General features: G+C 36.9%; 1 protein-coding gene across 5 annotated transcripts in view; it reads left to right on the plus strand.

The window, feature by feature from the left end:
- Positions 1–7,506: 7,506 nt before the first annotated feature.
- The window catches only part of CD44 (CD44 molecule (Indian blood group)), an 86,754-nt gene continuing 80,481 nt past the window's right edge, over positions 7,507–13,779 (plus strand). For 2 of the 5 annotated variants that reach the window (XM_032225825.1, XM_032225817.1), the window contains exon 1: positions 7,508–8,048. In XM_032225825.1, coding sequence (XP_032081716.1) covers positions 7,979–8,048 — 70 coding nt within the window. In that variant the 5' untranslated portion in view covers positions 7,508–7,978. Of the gene's footprint in view, positions 8,049–13,779 lie in introns of all 5 variants that reach the window. The other 3 variants (XM_032225810.1, XM_032225834.1, XM_032225843.1) reach the window with 3 other exon arrangements.

Below are 13,779 nucleotides of genomic sequence, written 5' to 3' on the forward strand. Positions count from 1 at the left end.
ATTTGACATCTAAAATCGAAAAGTTGCAACAGGAAATTGAAAAGACAGAGAGACAACTTGTTATGACAAATTATAAAAAGACTGCGTTTGCAATAAGAGTTAGGGGATTGCGTGAAAACGAACAGGAGAATTTGAAGCAGACCTTTTTTGAGGCTTTCAGTCGTGTAGTGGGCGGTCCGGGATTCAACTTTGATTGGCAGATCCAAAAAATTTACCGCCATAATTCGTGGACAGCAAAACAGAGACAGCTTCCGAGAGATGTGGTTATATATTTTGCTACAAAAGAGTCCAGAAATGCGATGCTGCAAGAGTTCTACAACAACAGGCTGCGAATTGATGGACAGGATTTGATCGTTTTTAAAGAGGTGCCTCCCCAGATGTTAAAAGCCAGGAGAGACTATGCTTTCTTAACTAAAGAACTTAGAGATAATCAGATACGGTACAGATGGGAAGCGCCATTTGGTATTACAGTCACACTTAACGATCAGAAACATCGCCTCAACTCAGCTTGTGAAGCCCGAGATTTTTATCATAAGATTTTAAAGGCGGGACTTCCTGAATTACCCGGACTTGGGCAAATACAAGGAGAAGTACAACAGAAATAACCAATCACACAACTACAAGGCGGGAGCTATCGTTTTTCCCCTTCGGAAGGGCAGCAGAGCGGAGAACAAGGATTTAGTTATGATTTCAAAATATTTGCTTAATCTTAACTTGAATAACACTCTGTGACTATGTTTTGTAGAAAATGGCATAGCGCTATACCGATCAAGAGACATTAAGGCTGTAAGAAATGATGCTGATCACCTCGGAAATTATATTGTATGGGACTTTAAAAAAAAAAAAAAAGACCTGATGGACAACTTGGAACTTTTACATAAACTGCTTATGTTTTATTCTCTAGGGTGAGGAAGGCGGAGATTGTGACGCTTTTGGATTGTGGTTTAGGTTGAATCGAGTTGGGAAGGGTGGCGCAGATGGGAGGGTAGTGAAGGATTAATTAGAGATTATTTTGAGCCAGAAAGTAAGCTGACTTTTATAGTAATTTTTATTTGAACATACGTTTGGAAGAATATATTCAGGGAGCTTGAAGGAAGGCGGAGCAAATAGGGGAGGTGTACGGATGATAATAAAATATATATATGGACACGGGTAGAGGCAGGATGAGTGGAGTTGGAACAGAAACTGAGAGAAATATTTGAGGTGTTTAAGTTGCATAGAGAAATAGGTAAAAGGGATATATTAAAGGTTTGGAAATGGATACATATTTAGATAAAGAGATAAGGTCCCTAGTTAGAGTAGAATTTTATTTGATTAACTCACTTGGTTTCAACATAGTTTGAAATCCTGCGAGTAACAAATTAATCGAGATCAGGAATGATGTACATTGTTTAAGTGTTAATATTGATGGGAAGCTGAGTTTAAGGTAGAGAGTTTATTGATTTTTTTTCTGGGGGGGTTTTCCCCCTTTTATTTTTTAATTATTCTTTTCTTTTTTTCCTTTATTTTTTATTTTTTTATTATTTTTTAACTTTTAAACTATCTGGTTTCAATATACTCCAGACTTTGTTTGATAAGGAACGATGTCGGGAATGGGATCTGGGAAGTCGGAAGGGGGTCTGGGAGGGGGGCTCATGGGGGGAAGGGGGGGAGGGTGGAAATATAGATTCAATTTTTAAAACAATGAATGCACTTGGATACTGTTGCTTTTTTTCTTTTTCTTTCTTTTTTTTCTTTTCCCTAAAAATTTTTTTTTCCTTATAATTTTAGTGTAAATTACAAAACGAATAGACCAATGAATAGTAAAAATACACCGAAGTGAGGAGTAGAGGGAAAGAAGAGGGAGGAATGAAGAGGGAGTGAGAAGGGAATGTAAGGAGGGTGAGATGGTGGGAAGGGGAGAAAGGAATGGTTGAGGGGGAGGGGAAGTAGAAGAGGGGATTGTTGGAGGGGAGAAATGAAAGTTGGAGGGGTAGAAGAAAGGGTGTATGAAGGATAGAAGTGTTATGAGTTGTATTTATTGCTTTTTTTTAACTGCACAGTATTTAAGTGATTGTATAAAGGAAAATGAAAATGAAATAAAAATGTTTGAACAGAAAAAATAAAAATAAAAATAAATTAAAAAAAAGAAAAGAAAAATACTAATACTTCAAATGTTAAGCCCCTAGTGCTTATAAGCAATAATCTGAATAACAAGAAGTGAGTTTCCTACAATCTTTTCAGCTATCCTTACCACTTTCTATATGGACCCCCTATCTGAGGCACTGCTATCACAAACCAAACCGTGATGGAGTTTGTTAAAATGCTCTGAATCATGCCTGTGTAAAAAGTGGCCAGGACAGAAGGAAAAAGATATGCTTTCCTCATGCAAACACATGAAATGCAAATGCTGGTTTGCATATTTCACTAAAGATAATATATGAAGAGACCAAGTCAGATTGTTAGGGCAAAGGTGTTGGGACCTCAAATATGGTGGTTGTTTGCTAGGATGCCTAAACAAGATTAAATACAGACTGTACAAAAACTTTGTGAAAAGTAAGTATCTTATCATTTTGAGTTGAACTTTGGTTATTTTCCAATTATTGTAAAATGTGACCCTTGCAGAGCTGAAGATTATCCACTCAATTTGCTATTTCATTTACATTCATCCAGACAACGCTTAGTCGCAAATAGACTAAGTACAGCAAATTTTGCAACTGAGAAATTAGCTTTTTATTTAAAATTCTGTATATCAGCTTTCAATTCAATATTTTTCAGATGATTTATAATAAGTTTGAAGGACTGCATTTATTAAAATGTCTCATTAAGCCTTATCCCCTCTGGTGTCCTCAAAGGGGCACACATCCAGTATCATCACAATTACCAATGGAATAAGAAAGACTCTGACATGCATTTTGGCTAACTAAATGAAGAGTGAGTGAGTGAGTGAGTGAGTGAGTGAGTGAGTGAGTGAGTGAGTTTGTGTGTGTGTGTGTGTGTGTGTGTGTGTGTAGAGAAACAATTCCATCCAAATTTAAAATTATTTAAGCCCACCAATTTCTAAGCTGCCATACTGTACAAAGCTGAATTCACCAGAAATAAAAGGATTAGGAATATCGTTTCAGACTGTGGCCTGTTTTTTTTTTTTTTAAATTCCCAATCTAAACTTGCCAGTACCATTTTCATTACATTTTGTTTAATAGAAAAGCAATAAAAATAGCAATGTCATTTCAAGTAATGTATAACTAGGACGATGTTCCTCAACATATATTAAATAGAAAATTCATTATTCACAGTCCCATAAGAATGACCTCCTATTGACAGGCACAGCAGACAACAGATTGTGTAAAGTTGTATAGAATAAGCAGCCTCCAATGCAATTCCCTTGATCTGCAAATATTTACCTATATGAGTTGAACTAACTTTCTATTTGCACATCCATGCTTGGTCTTAGTAAAACTTTAATGGAAGAAACTTTCTTTAGATGAAACTGTGAATAGATAATGCACAAAACACTTAACAGGGTAAGCAACAGAATCCAAAAGTGACAATGGCAATTATATTCTTCCTTCTCAAAAGAGTAGTAGGAAAGAGGAATTTATGATGTAGCAAATTTACGTATTGCTTAGTTACAGAACACATTATTTTCCTGTCTACCCCAATAAACCCCATGGCATCTGTGAAACTTTTCAGATTTTATCCGCTTGTCTTAATCAGCAATTGAAACAATGCAGAACAGTGTACACTGAACTCAGTGACCATGTATAATTGTGATTGTCTCCTTTCACAGCTTATTACCCTTGTACTCTTTCCTTTCTTTCTTTGAATCATTGGTAATATCCAAATAATCCAAAAATCAAAAGTGTCTGGGGTAGCTATCAGTAAAAATAAAATGGCATAGAATTGACTAAAACCTTTAGTGGAGAATATGTGTCAATATATGAGTTGAAATACTGGGATTCTGTGTACTACGATTCAACTTTAATAAAGGAAAAATAAACTACAAAATGGGATGAATGCAACAGAATTCACACTGGTATTAAGATCCTTGTTTCTGTCTTGCTTAAGCATGCATGGTCAATTCTTTTTTTTAAAAAGCTTATGTTTCCTTGTCAAATGTTATGTATATAGATGGCATCATTTATCAATTAAAACACCAAATATCTCTTTGAAGTTAAACTCAACCACCCACTGAATGGTGGCTCAGTGGCTAAGATGCTGAGCTTGTCGATCAGAAAGGTTGGCAGGTTGGCCATTCGAATCCCTAGTGCCGCATAACGGAGTGAGCCCCCGTTACTTGTCCCAGCTTCTGCTAACCTGGCAGTTCGAAAGCATGTAAAAAAGCAAGTAGAAAAATATGAACCACCTTTGGTGGGAAGGTAATAGTGTTTCATGAGCCTTCGGCATTTAGTCATGCTGGCCACATGACCACGGAGATGTCTTCAGACAGAGCTGGCTCTTCGGCTTTGAAACTATATGGCTATATCTATGTAGTTACCAGTATAAGAGGTCAACTTAATGGCATCTTTATCTTCATCTCTATAACTTTTACTGGAAGTATTGAGGATTGAATCAGGGACTTTGTACAGTTAAGATTCATTGCTCTATCATGGAGCCTTCTTCAAGTAATGCTGTATCCAAATACAGTAAGAGGTAAGAAAGCTTCCTTCTCCAATTCAACTGACAGATGAAAATGTTGATTTATGCTGCAATTTAATTCATGTTTTCTTAATAATGGATCTTGTTGCATTGGAAAACACTTATATTCAAATCAGTTAATCAGTATGAACATCAGAACCTATAAATGCCATTCCTTAATTTCACTTGTTTACATTCTGTAACATTTACAGATACAAAATGGCCCTTCATTGGACGATGATTGTAGACAGCTGAAGAGAATGACATAACTTTTCCCCTTCTAAGCTGTGACATAAACTTAATAAAGTGGTCAGAGCTGAAACTCTTTTGAAATCTTGATTTTGTTGACAAATTATAACAGTGGAATCATCTTTGAAATAGTTTTCTCTGTATCATTTGATGAACGGGAACTCTGTACAAATGTAGATTGGAAGACAAGGACATCTGAGGTTAGTGCTGGTTTTCGCTTTTGAACATAAACTACTAGAAGTCACTGTTTATCCCTTTATTGCTCTGCAGGACTCAGGTCATAACTTACATGTCCGAACAAAGCAGCTGGCAGGAAAAGAAAAGGGCATCCAGCATTCCAGCAGACTGTTTTCTTCTCAAACCAAGAAAATAGTTTCTGGCACTAACTAGATTGTAGATCTTATTATAGAAAGTGTTTGGCGCTACAAAAAAAGAGATACTTTCTGCCACTATCTGCCATAAAAAAACCTCAATGTTCTTCTTGTAAAAAAACAGAAAAAAGGTCTAAGTCAATATGCCATCCTAATGTGTCCAGCATCTATCTCCATAAAGAAGAGAAAAGATGGCATTGAGTAGCACATTATAATTTTGTCCGTGATAATTTAATTATATAGATTCTTATCATAATATTGATATTAGTGACCTGTGCCCCAAAAGTGCTTTTTAAAGGGCAATTGGACTTCCTTGGAATTTTTTCCTCCTTGAAAACGTTTCACTTCTCATCTAAGAAGCTCCTTCAATTCTGGATGAATGGTTGGTCGTTAGCTCTCTGAGACTCCTTTAGGCCACTTGGGCATGTATCTGTACCTTCAGGTCACCTGAATCGGAGTGCAAATGAGAGTGGAATCTTTTGAGGATTGCTAAAAGGACTGTGTTGTAGACAAAAAATAGGTGGTGTTCTATCTCTCGCCCCTCTGATGAGAGAAGGATGTTCAATTTTAATATAGATGGGCTCTTTGACCAGATTTTAGAGGCCCTCTACCACTGGTTTGAAAGAGATCATGTATATTAAAATTGAACATTCTTCTCTCAATAGAATCAGAGGATATGATACCACCTATCTCCTGTATACAACACAGTTCTTTCAGCGGTCCCAAGAAGGTTTCACTCATTTACAATCCAATTCAGGTGGCCCTCCTGAGGTCACAGATAAACCCCAAAGTGGCCTCAAGGATTCTCAGAGAGCTAAGGGCTGATCTTCAGAGTGCTAACAGCCAAAGACTGCCAGGGGATTATTTCTCCATCATTCAGCCAGAACTAAACAAGTTTCTTGGATGAGAAGCAAATCATTTTTAAGGAAAAAAACAAACCAAGAAAGTCCAGTTGCCTTTTGAAAAACATATTTGGGACAACTATGACCTGGATGATTGAGAATCTCCATAGACATATAGTGACCTGCGTATTTCTGGTAAAGATACTAACGGTAGAGCATCACGCTTCCCCTTTCCCCCCTTTTCCCTCTAAGGTTACTTTTTCTTTGAAAACTGCTTAAACGTAAAATAGGGGGCAACTTAACTATAGGTCTATTCCAGGTAAATGAAAAGGCACCCTCTTCTAACAGAGGGATATTTTTAGATGTTACAGCTTTGAGGAGTCCATGTCATTGTAACAAGGAAGTACTCTCAGAATGAACGTCTTCTGCCCAGTAGTTTTTGAGAAATTATCCTCAACAGCTTTCAGGCAGCAGGTTAGGGAACTTCTACACCCCAGTGACAGAAAAGCCATTCAGTTTCCATCTTGTTTCTTTTTTGTTATTTAAAATGTCATTGCAGTCAGTTTTACTTTTTTACTAAGGTATCTTTGTTCTTGAAACATACATGAGTTTAGACTATGTATTATCATTCGAAATTGTTATAATCCTGTAGAAATATGGACCATATATCTAAACCAAACAAATAAATGTTTTCCTTCACTTTGAGAAAATATAACTAGACACCTGGGAGATGCCCAGTGGGAAAGCTAGATGATGCCTCTGGATTGAAGAGGCTATTTTAAACGGATATTTAAATGCTGTATTTAGAATAACACTGGACAAATACTATTTCAAGTTGCAGGTTCAGAAAGGATGCGGTTAGGTTATGAAGTGTGTAATTTAAGAATACCAGATAACAATAGTAAAGAAGAGGAGAGGAGAGGGGTCGAAGAGGAACACATGGTTACAGAAAGAAGAAATTCAACCGCATTTCCTGCTTTCTTCTGCCTTAGCAGAAGAAATGAGTTTTGAAATGAGTTTAAGGCAGGTAAATTCTGAGGGCAAAAAAAGGGCAGAAAACACCCGGCCAAGGTTTTTCTTTCTACTCTCTGTGTAATGTTTGAAGTCCATAACGGCACACGCAGAAGTTTCTCATTTATTAATCTAGGATTACAGGAAAAAAATCTCTGAAAGAAACCAAACAAAAAAGAAAAAAAACACCCTAAAGGCCCCCTCCTTGCCTTTATGAAAAGCGCAAGCACCTCTCAGCGGATGTTACAGTAAAGAACAAAAAACAGCAACCTAAATTTAATCGGTTTATAAGGTCTGGTGAGAGAAAAGAGGACTGGGAGAACCCCAGAGGGGAGGGGAACATTCCTTGCTTAAACTCTTCGCCTTTCCAATGAATGCACAAAAAGAGGGAGGAAAGCCGGGATTAGGAACCCTTGTTAAAACTCAGCAATTGCAAGCCAGCCGCTTGCGCTCCTTTTTTTTTCGGGAGGGCCGCGTGCCGCGCCGAGCAACTCTTTCCACCCCGCCCCCAACCACGAGGTGCTTTCCAGCCCGGCCGCCTCGGGAAAACGCGTCTCGTTGAGTCAAAGCCGTTTGGAGACTGCATGAAATATTAGCGGCAATTGTGCTTACTCATAAGTAGTACCCTTTTATCTCCTCCTCCTCCTCCTCCTCCTTCTTTTTTTCTTTTTCTTTTTTTAAATGCCGTGTCACTTGTATTCAAACAGGGGTGTGACTTCGGATTCTGCTCCCCTCCCTGTTTAGGTCATTCACTACTTCAGGCGCGCTTCACATTGGAATAGAAGTGGTAGCCAAGCTTCAGACGCCGGCTTTCGGGACAGATTTATTTGTGTAAGCTGCGAGAGCAAAGTCCTTCGTCTTTGGGTGCAAGATCTGGAAGCGGGAGCAATGGCCAAGTTCTGGTTGTGTGCAGCCGTTGGATTTTACGTGTTGCTGCAGGTTTGCGAAGCCCGAATGGGTAAGTGACGGGTGAATGGAACTCTTATCAGGAACTGAGCTGGGTTAGAGGAAAATGGAACATTAGAAGAAGACTTCTTCTGCTTGCCAGTGTGTCTAGTAGTTAACATTGTTTAATCCCAGTGGCGTTTTATTGTTGGTTTGTGAATACATAGTTTGTCCATGTGCGCTTTCCCCCCTTTGGCGCGCGTACAGAGATATCCGAAAAGTTAGCCCCGAAAACCGTTCTGTAAAAGGAACGGTGAAGTTTGACAGAAGTTTTGCACATCTGGTGCACATTCAGCCGTGGCTAAGGCACTTAGAGATTCATTTTCCCTCACTTCGTTGTGCAAAGCAGATGGGAGAGGGAGAGAGCGCACAAATCCTCCTGCCTTGGACTTGGGTCTCTGCAGTGATGGGAAGTTAATTGTTCACATAAGAGATGCACAAAGCATTGTACCTCCAACGTAATGGAACTGAAAAGTGTTCGTTTGCTTTCAGACGAGACTGCTGCGATCTGGAAGCAGATTTTTAAGACCAGTTGGCAGGAAAAGAGTAGTTTTTTCCAACTTCATCCTACTCTCTCTACTAACGCCCCCCCCCCCCCCCCCCCGTCGCCCTTTCTAGTCGTTCCGTGAATAATAAAATGAAATGCTTGTTTGGGAATGAAAGTGGTTTATGTGTTTTTAAAAAAATCACATGCCTCAAATGTCAAAATGCTCTTAAAGTTGATGTGATACAGAGCCATAAATGGTTGCAGTGAAATAACTGTGCCTTTAACAGAGACTCATTGTTAATAGTAATTGCCCAGAGCTGTTTTGAAGGGAACCTATTATCCTTTTACCCTTATTTCTTCTCCCTTTACTCAGCACCCCATATCTGTTCCTGGGGGCTGACAAAACACTTTTAACAACTGTGGCAGTATCTTTATATTATCTGAACATAAAGAAATGAATGAGGGAATAGTTGCTTGGTGAATTTGAAATGGGTGTGTCAAACTGCACATTTCTCAATAAATTTTGGAATCACCAGGATAAAATATCCAGGAAAGCGTGTACAAATATTTCTCTAATGATTGTTATGAGTTTAATTAAACTCCATATAAGTTTAATGAAAATAAAATCAAGGTGTTGAGTATGTCTTTTTAAGGTGGGTAGGAGGTGATCCTTATCAGGGTGAGATATTATACATGTACAATATAATACATATTATATTGTATACATGTAACGTATGCATGTGCACAAGTAAATAACATAATATTTCCAGTTTACTATCCACTCTCAACTAATACCTTATTTTATGAACTGCCAAATCTTTGATTGATAAGGACAGCTTGTTATTAGTCTTGGCGCAATCTTTTGTAAGAAAATGGAAGGGCACCCCTGTCCCTCATATATACTCCATTCCTTGGTAAGGTTAAGAGAAAAAGATTTCATGTACATCTTAAGAAAACTTTACATAACATTTTAAGATGGTAGGCAGTGCAGTACATTTCAGGCCAATTTTGTGGCAGGAAATGCCTGTGCAACTATGGATTATTCCTTCCCTATGTGCTGAGATGGAAATAGACTGGGCAACAGAAACAAGGAATATAATCTTTTTCTTTGGGAAGTAAGGCTGAATAAAGTATAGTATCATGATTTGTGATTCATATGTTCATTGACTAGTGAATAGTTTGTAGGTTTCAAAATCCAACAAAACTTTATATTCAGAAGCCAAAGTAGTACCAGAAATTCTTGTATAACAAATGCAAGGCATGCCTCTCCCAAGACACTTTCAGCCTAGTGGGAAGTAATTAAAAGGATTTTCCAGAGGTATAGATGACATTTTTACAGCATCTTTCCAGAATTTATATTACTTCCTTGATAATGATTTATAGAATCCTAATCCTGATGTTGTTTGTTATGGGCCAATAAAACTTCACTAAGAAATCCTGCTTACCCAAAAAGCTTTACTAAGCAGCCTTGGGCACATTACTTTCTTTAAATTTAATCTATACTGTAGGAGGCTGTTGTAGAATTACCATCCCCCATGTTTACATGAGTTATCCTAAAATGAGTGGATTATAATGTGACAATCATAATAAAAAAGAAAACCTTATATACATTTATACCATCAAATCAGAATTTTAGAAATATTTGAACATGCCAGTGATTGCAAAGTTCTTGCCCTGTCATAGAGGATAATAGCTATATGATGTAGGTAATATTGTATTGTACAAATTTCAGAAAGTCAGTCTATTAAAGTATAGCTACATGGATCATATCTTTCACTTCTCCATTTTCAGTATTAGTTGGAACATAATGTGTTTTATTCATTTGGTGAATTCAGGTCCATGTATGATGGTGAATCTCCAATACTTACTCGTTTAAAATCTTTTCTGATAAGCTATTTAAATTGACAGTTAGGTTAAAGTTGCCTCAATTTCCGTGGATGTAGTCATGTTGATCGGGTATGGACATAACATGTTTCTTAGCTTCTCTTTTTTCGCTTTATTTCTGTATGAAGTAATGTCTTCCATTTCCTGAAACGTCTTTGAGCCAGAACTCATCAAAACTTAATTTTACATTTTCCTTTAGATTTTTATGTGCAATTACTTGATCTACTTTGTACTGTTAACTTATAACTTAAGGTCTTAAGGTCTTCCACAGTTTGGGACAGGTTTCTAAGGGACTGCATAAGGAACTGCGCACACACACACACACAAACACACACACACCTACCTACCTACCTTCTGGTGGTAGTAGTGCACTTACAAAGCACTTTCACAAAACCAATTCCTCTCAATCATATCTCCTGTCATTTTATACCAGAAGACCGACTTTTATTCCTCCTTCAACATATTATTTGTATTTTGATCTTATTTTTATGCCTTGTACCATAGAAATTTGACCATAACTGGGAGAACAAAAGCACTCAATACCCTCTAGTATCTTAGAAAGGAAAATATTGATCAGCAAAGGGGTCAGTCTCCCTAGTCAGCTTGACCTTCTGAAGCGTTGCCTCATTATGCAGAGCTACTTAACTTACTGTGTAACTTCTATACATTTTAGTTGTATTTCTATGATAGGTAAAGTTGAAATTCTTTTTCAGATGAAATCAGAGGTCCTGACAGAAGTAGAAGTGAGAACATCTAGTCCAATTTGTGCTCAGTGAATAATAGGTAATGGGGAAGCCCCTTCAGCATCTTCAACAGAGGTCTGAGGATAGTTTGCTTAAAAGCCTCCAGCAACGTAGAATTCATCAGTTTCCGTGGCATTTTGTTCAATTACATTTCACAAATGTAGGAAATTTTTTTGTAATGTTTAACCAGTGTTTATTCTTGCAATTTCCACCTAGTGTTCTAAGCTCTGTTTTAGGAACAATAGAACAATTCTCTTGCAACTTTTGCACGTCATGTTTTTAGTTATATACCAGTAAATGCAATTATTGACCTTCTGGCATTCATCTGAATGCATTAAGGCTTGAAGCAGATTTGACCTCCAAGTGTTTTAAAGCAGGCTTCAAAACGCCTACCAGCAGATGTGAGCACAACCCTTCTTCAGACTTTATGGCTGAATGTATGCAGTTTGCAGAGCTGCCTTCATGGCACCATTTTACAAGCCCTCACGTGTTCAGGCTATAATGCAGCAGGCTAAATTTACTGGCTTTTTCAAGTGTTTCCGTTAGAACTTGTTATCCAGCCCCCACACCTTCCTGGTTGCTTTTCTGTGATGTGCTTCAGTATGTTTAGTATTCTGAAAACATGTTGTCTAGGCTGAGCTTTTTATTTTTTTAAAATAAGTGTGAAAGTATACTGAAATGCAATATTTATCATTTTATTTCAGCTGAATATTGTTTTGGTTTTGGCTTTGGCCTACCTTCTCAGAATCATCAGGAATTTAATACAACTCAAGTCCAAAGACGAAGTGTGAGACTGTTATAGGAGTTAACGGAGGGGTTCCAAAAAGGAAGCGGTGTGTGTGTGTGTGTGTGTGTGTGTGTGTGTGTGTGATAAATGTTTCTGAAGCAGAGTCAAGAAATATGAGAAAAGCATGGGAAGTGAATCAAGAAAGAGTAAAGATCCCCAGAGAGCAATGTAACATGAGCTTGGTTATTTATGAATGATCATAAACAAAAAAGTGTAATACACAATAAGTTTGAAAAAGAAAAATGTAAAAAAGAAAATAGCAGAATAAAATGTATCACCACTGCACTTTATCAGTAAAATATAGCATACACAAGAACAGAAATCCAGATTTCAAGTTAGCAGCTCTAGAGTTGGATAATAGCAGAATAAAAATACTTGAATTTTAGAAATTTAAAATACCAGTTTATGAATTCAATATAGTGAATAAATGAGAAGAGTTAATGTCCCCATCATGGAATAGGGATCCAATAGTCATTCTGAACAATTGCAAAGGATATGTTAATGTCAGAGCATTTGAATACTGATTTAGATGAAAGGAAAAATTCAATTATTTTCTATAAGATAGTTATTAACCTCAGATTCAAACATTTAATCAATTATCTTTTAAATCAGTTCTAACAAAACATAATATATGTTTAAATTATAATCTTTGGATTTTTATCTCCCCATTTCTGAATATATTTTTTATAAACCATATCAAAATATGATAAAGGAAACAAATGTGAAGATTTCAAATCTCTTATTTGTTAATATTTGTCTTTTTGTCTATAATTAGTTCTAGTTCAATAAAGAATGTAGCAATAAAATTAGTTGCTTTAAATTTGAAATCAATATATTGTCAGGATAGATCATATATGAGATATTTTAAATAGCAAGTATCGGTAACTGGTAAATTGGTAAACAGAAAGATAAAGCAAAGAGGTGCTTAGAGCAGGGGTATTAAACTTGCGGCCCACAGGCCAGATGCTTCACACACTGGCCACCCCCACCCCCGGTTTAGCAAAGGGGGAAAAAGTCACAATACATCACGTGATGATAACGTGACACCACGAGTTTGACACCTCTGGTTCAGAGGGATGAATTGTAATATAATTCTGAAATATGTGAGGATATTGTTTTTACTAAGACCAATTTATTTCCAGTGGATTTATTTTTGACATTTTGATTATACACTACTATATCCAGAGTCCAGTAGAAGACAAACATTTTCAAAGTTACAGCTCATGCAAAGAATGTAATAGCAGGATTAAACATAGTTTTCACAGTTTATAAATACACATACATTTGAATGATTTTCCATTCTGAGATAGAATTTCTTAAGCATCATTCTGTAATGTTTCTTGTCTCAGATCTTTCTCTCTTGAGGGAGGTGGGGCAAAGGTTGCTGTACTTCTCATGGAACTTTTTCTATGTGGTATTAAAGTTTCTGTTATAAAGGTAGTCTAAATAAATTTAGAAACCAAAGGTGCAGATATGAAATTAAAATAGCATACACCAAGTCATTTGGCATCTAAACAATAGGTACAAATTACAAATTACATCTGTTCTTTAGATTGTTTCATCTATTTCAAAAGAAAGAAAATGTTGAGAAGAAATTTAAGTATTCATTTGAAACATAATAATACAGTTGCACATGCTTTAGAAGAAGAGCCAGCCTATTTTTAAGCCTTTTCATGAGCATAAAAAAATGAGAGATTGCATTAAGATTCGGACCCCACAAAGCAGGGGCCGAGGGCCAGAACTCTTGTTTTCAATCAACAGACTGGAAATGGCCTTGAAAAAGGATACAAACCAGATGGTATAGAAAGCCACTGAGAAGTCAACTAGATCAAGGATGGGAAGC

Source organism: Thamnophis elegans, chromosome 1, assembly GCF_009769535.1.
Source record: "Thamnophis elegans isolate rThaEle1 chromosome 1, rThaEle1.pri, whole genome shotgun sequence".
NCBI classification, from domain to species: domain Eukaryota; kingdom Metazoa; phylum Chordata; class Lepidosauria; order Squamata; family Colubridae; genus Thamnophis; species Thamnophis elegans.